Source organism: Bubalus bubalis, chromosome 11 (genome assembly GCF_019923935.1).
Source record: "Bubalus bubalis isolate 160015118507 breed Murrah chromosome 11, NDDB_SH_1, whole genome shotgun sequence".
NCBI classification, from domain to species: domain Eukaryota; kingdom Metazoa; phylum Chordata; class Mammalia; order Artiodactyla; family Bovidae; genus Bubalus; species Bubalus bubalis.
Genome location: NC_059167.1, coordinates 86,532,558 through 86,544,934, shown reverse-complemented (window position 1 = coordinate 86,544,934; position 12,377 = coordinate 86,532,558). Strand labels below are relative to the sequence as shown.

The 12,377-nt window shown below is 39.6% G+C and overlaps 1 protein-coding gene across 6 annotated transcripts in view; it reads left to right on the top strand.

The window, feature by feature from the left end:
- The window catches only part of KIF23 (kinesin family member 23), a 38,990-nt gene that overhangs the window by 17,417 nt on the left and 9,196 nt on the right, over window positions 1–12,377 (top strand). For 4 of the 6 annotated variants that reach the window (XM_025296239.3, XM_044925378.2, XM_025296237.3 and 1 more), the window contains 10 exons: window positions 1,953–2,089; window positions 2,312–2,421; window positions 2,784–2,954; window positions 4,662–4,703; window positions 5,375–5,487; window positions 5,625–5,746; window positions 7,342–7,444; window positions 11,626–11,705; window positions 11,799–11,918; window positions 12,134–12,260. In XM_025296239.3, coding sequence (XP_025152024.2) covers window positions 1,953–2,089; window positions 2,312–2,421; window positions 2,784–2,954; window positions 4,662–4,703; window positions 5,375–5,487; window positions 5,625–5,746; window positions 7,342–7,444; window positions 11,626–11,705; window positions 11,799–11,918; window positions 12,134–12,260 — 1,125 coding nt within the window. The remainder of the gene's footprint in view (window positions 1–1,952; window positions 2,090–2,311; window positions 2,422–2,783; window positions 2,955–4,661; window positions 4,704–5,374; window positions 5,488–5,624; window positions 5,747–7,341; window positions 7,445–11,625; window positions 11,706–11,798; window positions 11,919–12,133; window positions 12,261–12,377) is intronic. The other 2 variants (XM_025296238.3, XM_006071025.4) reach the window with 1 other exon arrangement.

Here is a 12,377-nt window from a genome sequence, read left to right as displayed (position 1 = left end):
AGTAATATTCCATGTGTATGTATACCACAATTTCTTTATCTCTTCCTCTGTTGATGGACATTTAGATTGTTTCCACATCCTGGCTATTGTAAATAGTCCTGCAGTAAACACTGAGGGGCATGTATCTTTTTGAATTACAGTTTTCTCCAGGTGTATTCCCAGTAGTGGGATTGCTGGATCTTCTTTTCCAGTTTGGATTCCTTTTATTTCTTCTTCTTCCCTGTTTTCTGTGGCTAGGACTTCCAAAACTATGTTGAATAAAACTGGTGATAGTGGACATACTTTTCTTGTTCCTGAGCTTAATGGGAATCCATTCCACTTTTCACCATTGAGTAAGTGACGTTAGCTGTAGGTTTTCCACATATGGCCTTTATTGTGTTCCCTTAGTACCCACTTTCTGGACAGTTTATCAAATGCTTGCTGAATTTTTTCAAAGGCATTTCTGCACCTATTGAGATGATCATATATATGGCTTTTATTCTTCAGTTTGTTAATGTAGTATATCACACTGATACACTGCAGATATTGAAAAATGATTGCATACCTGGGATAAATCCCTCTTGATCATGGTGTGTTATGCTTTTAATGAATTGTTAGGTTTGCTTTGCTAGTACTTTGCTGAGGATTTTTGTGTCTTTGTTTATCAAAAGATGAGCAGCGTATTCATCTGTGTAATTTTTTTTTTTTTTGAGGTATTCTTGACTTTTTTTATCAGGATTATAATCGCCTCATAGAATGGGATTATTTCTTTCTCTGCAATTTTTTTTGGATAGTTTCAGAGGGATAGATAATAACTCTTCTTTAAATGTTTGATATTTGCCTGTGAAGCCATCTGTTTCTGGACTTTTTTGTTGGGATTTTTCCAGTCAGTTTCAATTTTAGTACTTGTGATTGGTCAGCAAACCAGATTTTAGTTTCATTGCTCCTTTCTGTTGTTTTCTTCATCTCTATTTAATTCTGCTCTAATCTTTATAAATTCTTTGGTTCTACTTGCTTTGGGTTTTGGTTGTTCTTTATCTAGTTGTTTTGGTGGTGATGGTGGTGGTTTAGTTGCTATGTCGTGTCTGACTCTTGTGATCCCATGGACTGTAGCCTGTCAGGCTCCTCTGTCCATGGGATTCTCCAGGCAAGAATACCGGAGTGGGTTGCCATTTCCTTCTCCAGGGGATCTTCCCGACCCAGGAATTGACCCTGGGTCTCCTGCATTGCAGGCAGATTCTTTACCGACTGAGCAACAAAGTTGCTTTAGGTGTAAGGTTAAGTTGTTTGAGAGTTTTCTTGTTTTCTGAGGTAAGACTGTATTGCTGTAAACTTCCTTGTTGGAACTGCTTTTCCTGCATCACATAGGTTTTTACTTATTATGTTTTGCTATTTATCTTTAGGTATTCTTTGCTTTTCTCTTTGATTTCTTCAGTGATCTATCAGTTGTTTAGTAGCATCGTTTAGCCTCTACTTGTTTGGGTTTTTTGACAGTTTTTTTTCTTGTGATCAATTTCTAATCTTTTAGTGTTGTGGTCAGAAAAGATGTCTGATATGATTTCAATTTTCTTAAATTTACTGAGACTTATTTTGTTATCCAGCATATGATCTATCCTGGAAAATGTTTCATGCGCACCTGCGACGAATGTGTATTCTATTGCTTTTGACAGGATGTTCTATAAATATCAGTTAAGTCTCTGGTGAAAAGTGTCATATAAGGCCTGTGTTTCCTTATTGATTTTCTGTGTGGATGATCTGTCCACTGATGTAAGTGGGCTGTCAAAGGCTCCCTATTACTGTTTTACTGTGATTTTTCCATTTATGGTTGTCAGCATTTACCTTATTTATTGAGGTATCGAGTAGTTAATATTAAGTGTTTTTTAATACAGTATTAGAAATATTATAAGTGAAGAACTTTTAAGATACAACCCATTGTGACTTGCACTATATAATTGTGGCTTGTTATGTTGTAGGTCTCCTTTTTACATATGGTGTGACGGGAAGCGGAAAAACTCACACTATGACTGGTTCTCCAGGGGAAGGAGGGCTGCTTCCTCGCTGTTTGGACATGCTCTTTAACAGTATAGGGTCATTTCAAGCTAAACGATACGTAAGTGTGTGTGTGTTTTTTTTAATTGTATTGTGACTCTCACTAAAAGACATAGGTGCCAAAATACCTGTGAATATAATTATTAAGGGAGAGCCAAGGCACTGAATACCTTTTAAAACCTTAAATATGTTTAAATGTTAACTGTCTTGTTTCTTAAATATATTTCTTACTATTTATGACAAAGTCTAAAAATTATGGTCTGATTTTTGCCCTCACTTCAAGGTTTTTAAATCTAATGATAGGAATAGTATGGATATACAATGTGAAGTTGATGCTTTATTAGAAAGGCAGAAGAGAGAAGCCACACCCAATCCAAAGACCCCCTCTAGCAAGTAAGTAATTATATGTTATAATTCTGACCTAATGGGAACCCTGTCTGGTCAGTTCAGAAGTGGAGAAGTTGGTCTGACAGTTGACTTTAGTGAGATAAAAGTTGAGGGATGTTCTTAATTATGTTTGCTCAGATGTTCTATTTGGTTTTGAATGCACTGCCGTTGAATCACTGTGTAGGGAAAAGGTGCCACTCTGGGTGAAAGAAGGTGTAAAAGTCTGTGCCGTGTATCTGGAAAGACATGGGAGAACGCTGGCCCAGCCATGAGTATGAATAAAGTTGCTCTGTGCATTCTTGCTTGTATTAGAGGTCATTTCTCATAATGTGTAAGATGAGATTGAGACTTTTTTTTTCTTTTTTCAGACGACAAGTAGATCCAGAGTTTGCAGATATGATAAATGTACAAGAATTTTGCAAAGCAGAAGAGGTTGATGAAGATAGTGTCTATGGTGTATTTGTCTCTTATATTGAAATATATAATAATTACATATATGATCTATTGGAAGAGGTGCCGTTTGATCCCATAAAGCCTAAGTAAGTAGTGAAGAGAGTCCCTTCTTAGCTGACTAACCTTGACGAAGTCACTTCACATCAGTGACCTTAGTTTTTTCCTCAGCTATAAATGGGGATAAAGCTTACTTCTGTTTTCAAAATGAAATATAACTCATATATCATGCAGTTGGTGTGTGGTGAATAGTTCTGTTATTTACTTGATATGTAGTTAGGAAAACCAGTGGTTAAAGCATCTAAGGAGAATATTTGCCTTAGACTTTACTTTCGGAGAAGGAAATGGCAACCCACTCCAGTATTCTTGCCTGGAGAATCCCATGGATGGAGGAGCCTGGTGGGCTACAGTCCACGGGGTCGCAAAGAGTCACGACTGAGCGACTTCACTTTCACTTTACTTTTGAAAACTCTTGGCCCTAGGCTATATTTTGAGAAGGCTCTTAATTGTATAAAGAAGTGTCCCTATAGACATGTCTAGGGGCTACCTTTCAAGAACCTAACATTTAATGTTGGGAGTTTGCAGCCTGTAATCTGTGTCCTAGTGATCTCCACAGAATGGAGCCTAAAGCTGCTGTCTGCACAGCTAATAGTCACAGACCTTCCATTATTGATTAATAAGAAGCGACATCCGTATTGTCATTGCACCAGAGTTAAAAGACTATGCCTTAGATTTCCTTGGGTCTTGCCCTGCTGAGACTGAAGGCCAGCTACAGTCTGCATTACACATTACCTCTGTGCCAGAGTGGACTCTGGAGTCTCATGTCTAATAACAGTACCTTGTTCACAGTCTTCAGCTAAATGCTTGTCTTCAGTGCTGTCTTTGTTAGGGCCTCTTAAGACGTGAATAATGTGAAGACCTGTATTATATATTTAACTTTCATGTATATGACTCAGTCAGATATTATTGAAGGAACAGCTAGATTTGGAAAACCATTACACTGATGTGTCAATATATCCACTTTATATTATAAATATAATATTTATATTAAAGAGTTTATAGACTATTTTATAGATTAATTACTTTTTAACTTAGTATTTATATTAAATAGTTAGTGTTTATAGACTAAATTATTATCAGGCTTCCCTGGTGGCTCAGTTGGTAAAGAATCCGCCTGCAATGCAGGAGACCTGGGTTCGATCCCTGGGTTGGAAAGATCCCCTGGAGAAGGAAATAGCAACCCACTCCAGTATTCTTGCCTGGGAAATCCTATGGACGGAGGAGCCTGGCAGGCCACAGTCCATGTGGTCCTAAGAGTTGGACATGACTTGTCAACTAAACCACCATAGACTAATTACTTGTTTCAGAGTGTCAGTTGTGTGTACCCGTTTCCTAAACGTTTTTGATGTCATTCGTTGCTACCAATCACTTTCACTCTGCACATGTACCAAGTTTCTGTTCCATCTGTTCCAAATGAGATTGTTTTCTAAGAAGCCTATCTTGTTTATATTATGTAAATAAAGACTGACAAATGTGACTGTATGCCTTGTAACCTTCCTGGTAACACCTTGAGTGAACTCACAGGATGCTTATTTGGCAGTGAATTCATTTTGTTAGGGTGGTGTTTAACCTGTTTTTTGTTTTTTTTTGGAGCTGATTTAAGGTTTAGTTTTTAATACGATGAAGGAGAATTTTAAAGATACGACTCATTGTAACTGTCACATACTCTAGACTGAATGTGTTGTTATGAGATGGCTGCTGTAGAAACAGTAACGTCTGCCTTATTCCTTTGGTAGGTGGAACAGTTGCAGCACACCCATGAGGAACACAGATTTTGTGTATGTGATGTGTTGACTCTTTTCTTAAGGAGAAGGGTGCAGTTATACTAGTGGTTGGCATTTGTGGCATGTTCGCATGTAGGTGATTTTTCATTGGTCCTGGGCCAGCTGCTACCTTATCTAAGCCCCTCCTTCCTGAGAAATCTGCCATTGGCTGAATAATGGTGGCTGGTGACTGTTTCTGCCCCAACTATTCACACGACTGAGGCCAAAAAGGCAGCATCTTCCCCATCTTCATCCTAACTTAAGAGTAAAACTTAACCAGCCACTTTGAAAGGATTGCCACTCCTGGTATATACCAAACTCCTTCTGAATTTGTTTTGTTGACAGAACCAGCTCAATCTGTTGATCTTTTAAAATTAAGAAAATGCTAGATTTTGATGCTTAACCTTTGCATGTGATGGTGCTTACCACTCCTGTGATCTCTGATTAGTAAGTGTTGTTTCATGTGCTTTGTAGGAATGAATTAGAGCAAAGCTTTTATAACAAAATAGATTCCTGTTATGTAACTAATCTTAACTGTATATCCTTATTCTTATCCAAGTGTAATATTCTTCTGGAGTCTTGCTTAGGCTTATTCCCATTCTAAGAATGGATATCATGTTGCCTGACATTTTAGTCCTTAAGTCCTGAGATAGCTTAGGAAACTAATGTGTTTTTCTTTCCCCTAGACCTCCACAATCTAAACTGCTTCGTGAAGACAAGAACCATAACATGTATGTGGCAGGATGTACAGAAGTAGAAGTGAAATCTACTGAGGAGGCTTTTGAAGTTTTCTGGAGAGGTTAGAAGCAGAGTTAGAAGTACAAATCTATAAAGTGATAAATATAATCCTGAAAGTTGCTACTCTACTGACAATACTTTTTAGTTGGGTAGAAAGTATATACACTGAAATGCGCAATGATTTCTCTGTCACTGTAGGCCAGAAAAAGCGACGAATTGCTAACACACATTTGAATCATGAGTCCAGCCGTTCCCATAGTGTGTTCAACATTAAATTAGTTCAGGCTCCCTTGGATGCAGATGGAGACAACGTCTTACAGGTAAAGGTTTAATGTGTGGAGTTTTTCCTGTTCTGAATCTTTAATTTAGGAATTAGGGTTAAATCATGAAGGTTTCATTACACTGAGTACTGTGCTAGAATTATCTTATATGTAGCTGATGACATTTTTAAAAAATGTTGCATTAATTAGGTAGTATAGTTCTAGGAAGTGTTAGTTGCTCATGACTCAGTCGTCCGACTGCTTGAGACCCCATGGACTGTAGCCTGCCAGGCTCCTCTGTCCATGGGATTCGCCAGGCAAGAATATTGGAGTGGGTTACCATTCCCTTCTCCAGGGGATCTTCCCGACCCAGGGACAGAACCTGAGTCTCCCACGTTGTAGGCAGATTCTTTACCATCTGAGCCACCAGGGAAACTCTTGTTCTAGGAAACCGGCTATTAAATCATAGAACCTGGAATTTTGTTGTGAAAAAGATTTACAAATCTTTATAAATATCTAATAGAGGAGATAAAATATGTTATGATTCATTGTTTTTCTCTGAAGACTCATTTTGTATGTAGAAATTGTTCCTGGTTTTAAAGTGTTACCAACAAACTTTTCAGGAGTGGTCAGTTCTAGATTGTTCTCTCTTGGTGACAGGCCAGTGGAGCCTGCAGCTGCTGGTCACTGTTTAATGCTGGGCCTTTCATGCTGCAAGGCTTATATTAATTAGTAACAGCATCTGAGCCTGAACATAAAGATCATTTAATGAGTTTAAGGTATTACAATGTAATCCCATTCAAAACATACCATGAAATTGTGGTATATCACAAAGGTTTTCAGATGGCAGTAGATGGTACAGCATGGTACTAAAGACCACCAGGATTTGAATTCTGGTTTGTATGCATTTACTAGCTGTAATTACCTAGTTGTAATAAACTCCTCTACATAATAAATAATTTCTATGTGATAATTTCTGCATACAAAATGAGTCTTCAGAGAAAAACAATGAATCATAACATATTTTATCCCCTCTATTAGATATTTATGAAGATTTGTAAACCTTTTTCACAACAAAATTCCAGTTGTAATGCTGTGAGGATTAAATGAGGTGATGCATGTAAAGCCATTGCTTGGCTTACAGTCAGCACTTGATAAACGTTAGCTAGAAAATGCTTCTAAGTCTCTATACACTTGCTTTCCTCTGAATCACATCTAATGTATTAGTAATATCAGTTATGTGTCTCTTGACTTTCTTATAAAAGTTATTAGAGTATTATGAAATTATTAAGCTGTAAGATTATTAAATATCTCATTATACAAATATTTAGTCTTGCTCTAGACTATTTAGCGGACATTTAATTGAGCTCCTACTGAGTACTTGAAACTGTGCGGTACTGGAGATGAAGTGGTTAAAAGACAGAGTTCCTGTTTTTGTGGAGCTTACAGTGTAACATAGTCTGCAAGTAATGTCATGAGGATATTTATCGTATGCTTTTAGTAAACTGTTCCCCCCAAACATGTATCCTTCCCCCTTATTATGCATTTTGTGTTATGTAAACCTTATACTTGTAAGACTTAATTTCACTTGAATATATTTAAAGAACACTGTAAACCAGTTATAACTCATGTGATTGGCATTATCTTCCCTTCAGGAAAAAGAACAAATCACTATTAGCCAGTTGTCCTTGGTAGATCTTGCTGGAAGTGAAAGAACTAACCGGACAAAAGCAGAAGGGAACAGATTACGTGAAGCTGGTGAGCAAAGCATAGTATTTACTTATTGCTACAACTTTAAAAAACTCGCAGTGCCAGTTTATTGCCTGCTTATTGATGGTTTAAGCCTAACTGTCTGAAATTTGACTAAAAATTTAGAGGCTAAGTGACTAGTGCTTCTTCTTTAGTTATGCTGGTTTCATGTTGATCTATTACACTAATTTCTCTAAGAATGACGTGGTGGTTTAGTTGCAAAGTCATGTCTGACTCCTGGGACCCCATGGACTGTAGCCCTCCAGGCTCCTCTATCTGTGAGATTTTCCATGCACGAATACTGGAGTGGGTTGCCAATTCCTTCTCTAGGGGATCTTTCCAACTCAGGGATTGAACCTGCGTCTCCATGCTGCAGGTGGTCTCCTACTTTGCACGCAGATTCTTTACTAAGCCACCAGGGAAGCCTAAGAGTGAGGAAAAGTGACTAAATATAAAGTAAGTTATATTCCTGTTGAAAGTGTTAGATCTATGGCTAGAGTGGTCCATAAAATTAAGTGATTTAATAGTTCCTCCAACATTCACAGTGGTAAAAATCGGCTTCCGGAGATAGGAAAAATCTTTGAACACAAAAGCCATTTGAAATCTGTTTTTCTAATTTTTCATTTAATACAGCCATTTATGACATGATTTATGCTAATAACATTCATGGAGTACCTACTGTGTTACAGGAATTGAAGACATACCTAGTACAAGAGAGGCAAACAGCTAGTAGAGCGTGAGGGAGGTGAGCAGCAGGTGCTATGGGAATACAGAGCCGGGCTGTTCCATCCATTCTGGGGCTGTATGTGAGATGGGGCTTTGGCGAAGAATGCGTGGAGCTGATGAGGCATGAGCTCTTAGAAGAGCGATGGGATTAAAGCCATCATCCCTGGGAGAATATGGCATGGTCAGGGCAGCTGAAGTGGAGGGTGTGGGTTGCTGAACCGTGGCCCCTGAGGCAGGAGGGCAAGGCAAGTTCATGAAGACCCTGGACTATCACATTAGTGTGAATTTCTTGTTGAAGGAATAATGGTGACTACCAATTATTAAGGGCTGAGTATTTATCATAGAATCTACTATATATCGGAGAAGGCGATGGTACCCCACTCCAGTGTTCTTGCCTGGAGAATCCCAGGGACGGGGGAGCCTGGTGGGCTGCCGTCTATGGGGTCACACAGAGTCGGACACGACTGAAGCAACTTAGCAGCAGTAGCAGCTACTATATATGGGCTTGATTTCTTGATTCTGACTTTACAGGATTGGATCATACCCATTGTGTCAGACTGGAAGAGGTTAAGTAATTTTCTCAAGGTTAGAGCCTGGTTCGAACCCAGGTTGGTTGAACTTCCAAAACTTGTTATCTTTCTGCTGTTACACAGCCAGTGAAGGATCAGTTTTAAAAAGATTTTCCCAGTGTAGTAGATTAATTATCAGAGGCAAGTCTGGAGAGATGAAAACCAGTTGGGAACCTTTTGCAGTAATTCAGATGAGCAGTCCTGTCACCTGGAGGCAAAGGTCAGCCAAAACTAAGAGCTAGTTTGGAAGCAGGCCCACCTGGATGTGGAGAGGAAGGAAGAGAGGAGGATAAATCAAAGAAAACCTTGATTGAGGAGAAGTAGTTTGAGGTGCAGGTGTGGGCAGCTAAGAGTTGTGTGTTGCACATACTCAATTTATTCAAGTGTAGGTGCCTAGCAACTGGATGCAGAGGTAGGTAGATATGGAAGGAGAGAGATTTGACTTGAGGATTATAGGTTTAGGTTTTGCCAGTGAAGACATGATTGAAGCGATGGGGAAGATAAGATTATTCATGGAGTAAAAGGAGGAACACTGAGGGCAGGGCCTCGAGGACAATAGATCCTTGAGTCTGGGAAGGACAGTAGTGGGTAATAGCCAGGTGGCTTGGAGTTATGAAGTGACTCAACACACACTTTTTAAAAATTTTTTTATTTTTTGCTGTGCCAAGTCTTTGTTGCTGCGCGTGTTTTCTCTGGTTGCAGTGGGGGGTCTACTCTCCAGTTGCAGCATGCAGGCTTCTCATTGTGGTGGCTTCTCTTGCTGAGAAGCAGGGGCTCTAGAGCGCATGGGCTTCAGTAGTTGCAGGGCACGGGCTCAGCAGCTGTGGCGCACTGGCTTAGCTGTTCTGCGTGAATGTTCAGTTGTGTCTGATTCTTTGTGACCTGGTGGACTGTAGCCCACCAGGCTCCTCTGTCCATGGGATTCTCCAGGCAAGAATACTGGAGTGGGTTGCCATTTCCTTCTCCAGGGGATTTTCCCAACCCAGGGATTGAACCTGCATCTCTTGTGTCTCCTGCATCGGCAGGCAAATTCCTTACCACTGAGCCACCTAGGAAGCTCTGGGCTTAGTTGCCCAGGACTAACTGCACACATGCATTATATACGTCCATATGAAAAGGCATCCAGGATCCATATCACAAGAGGAAGGACTGACCTTGGAAAAGCAGGTTTAGCTGGATTGGAAGGAAAGAAGAAACCTGAGGATTCTGATGCTTTGGGGACAAGAACAGAAACCTTATTCAGTGTTGACATGATGGGGAAGAGGTGACACGGTTAGGGAGTTAAAAGTAGACTGGGGCTGGTTTGTGGCTGGGGCACATGACAACCTCAGGTTTCTAGAGGTTTCAGAGTTCTGAGTGACAAGGTTCAGGGCATGGCTATAATGCTAAAGAGAGAAAGAGTTCCTGGACTTGCGGTCTGGGCCCTCTGATGGCATGTTAGAGTGACCTTCTGTTAGATGCTGAAGTTGACCCAGGAGCCGGCACGTAAGGGGAATGTGTTTGAAGAACAACAGCAAGGGACTAGGAAAATGCGGCTGGCCGCCTGCTGCTCACCATCCTTTTAATATGTCAGGCTTTTAGAAAGTAGGCAACTTTTATTCACAAGGCTTCAGGAGAAGCACCAGTCTTCTGGGAAATAAAAATAAGGTTGTACGGTTTTGCATCATGGGTGGGGTGAAGCCTGTGGATATGATTCAGAATATTTTAGAATGTATACCATAAAATACAGGATTACAAAGAAACCATTAGACTGAAATGTGTTTTTAAAAGTATTCTTAAAACCTTTGTCATACAGTAATTTATATGCTTTATTAATGCCTTAAACCTGACAGCATGTCTATAACTACATAATTTCAAAGTAGCAATGAATGTAAGTATCTTGAGACAGGCAATAAACTGTTATAAAAGTTATCTGTGACTTCTGTTGATTAAAAAGCACAAGTACTACTACTACCATTACTGTAGGTGTTTGGCCTACATTCATAATTGAAGAAATAGCTAAATTTCAGAGGTTAGTAAGAAAAAAGATGCATTTACTTCCCAACCATGTATGCACACTCCCTGAAGTGTATCCATGGACTACATCCAGATCACAGGTGGCCATTAGAGAAAGAGATGGAGTGGATCATTCTGTAAGAGGTCTGAGGGTATGGCAAGTCTGTTAGCAGCGATATGGGTTTTAGAACGGAGGAAGGACAGTGCGAGCTGGAGTCAAGGGGGAGAAAGCATGAATCATGGAATATCTTGGAGGCACAGATAAGCTCTGTATTTTGAAAGGTGGCCAAGAATGAAAGCATGGTTTCAAAATGAAAAAACTTTTCTGTGTTGTAATACTTTTAGGGTGTCTGCAGGTGATATCTCCTGTATTGTTGGCTTGATAGATCTGTCAGACTTGCCCTAACTCAGAAATTCAAACGAGTGGCCAGGACTAACAAGCATGCTGCCTAAGAAACCTTCTTTAGATATAGAGGGAACAGATTTAGTTGGCTCTTGAGACACCTGACTGGTAGAAACAGGAGCTCCTTCTGGTGCAAGGGAGACATCCATGTCTGGATGGAGCCAACTGTAGCCTGAAACAGGGGCATGCTTTAAAGGATATTAAACATCTGTACTCAATATCCTCTTTCATGGCATTTAAGATTTGAAACAAACCTTATGGGTCATGAAGTATAATGTTACATTCAGTGGAGAGTCTTTACGTAAGAATCCTGGTACTTACATTCTCCTGCAACATTGCCAGATATGGACAGTTCTTTAAGCTGAGCCCACTAAAATCTGTCATTTGTAATTTCTATCTAAGAGTTCCATGAAGTAGATATTTCACAGACAAACAGACCATGCTCTAGCTACTCCATTGGTGTCTTCAAATGACTTCTGTGTACATTTTTCTGTCAGGTAACATTAACCAGTCACTAATGACACTGAGAACATGTATGGAGGTCCTGAGAGAGAACCAAACTTATGGTACTAACAAGGTGAGCAGCAGCCTTTGGTTGTTTGTACACTTTGTATAGTTTTGTTTGTGTGCAGTTTCTGCCTGATGTATTTGGGCTTCGATATATTTATAGATGGTTCCATATCGAGATTCAAAGTTAACTCATCTGTTCAAGAACTACTTTGATGGGGAAGGGAAAGTACGCCTGATCGTGTGTGTGAATCCAAAGGCTGAAGATTATGAAGAAAGCTTGGTAATTTTAATGCCTTTATGAAATCTGAGTTTCTGTAGAGAAAACCATTTACATGTGAAGAATAACATTTTGAACATTTTAAAAACTGATACAGAACCACTGGTTACAGAAGTGAACTAATGACCGATCTATTACTGTCTCATTTACTGATTTCTGAAGAAAGACCGCCAACGCTTATATATAAAAACAAAATCAAACCCTATTTTGTATCTTAGCAAGTAATGAGATTTGCAGAAGTGACCCAAGAAGTTGAAGTAGCCAGACCAACAGACAAGGCCATATGTGGTTTAACACCGGGGAGGCGATACAGAAACCAGGCCCGGGCAGGTCCTGTTGGAGACGGTATGAGCTGCTGTGTGTCATCTGCCTGCTGTTGAGTCTGTCTCTCTCTTTTTAAAATCTATTTCACTTAAGAAAACTGTTCACTTTCTTTCCCCTCAACAAACAAGTGCAAAAAAA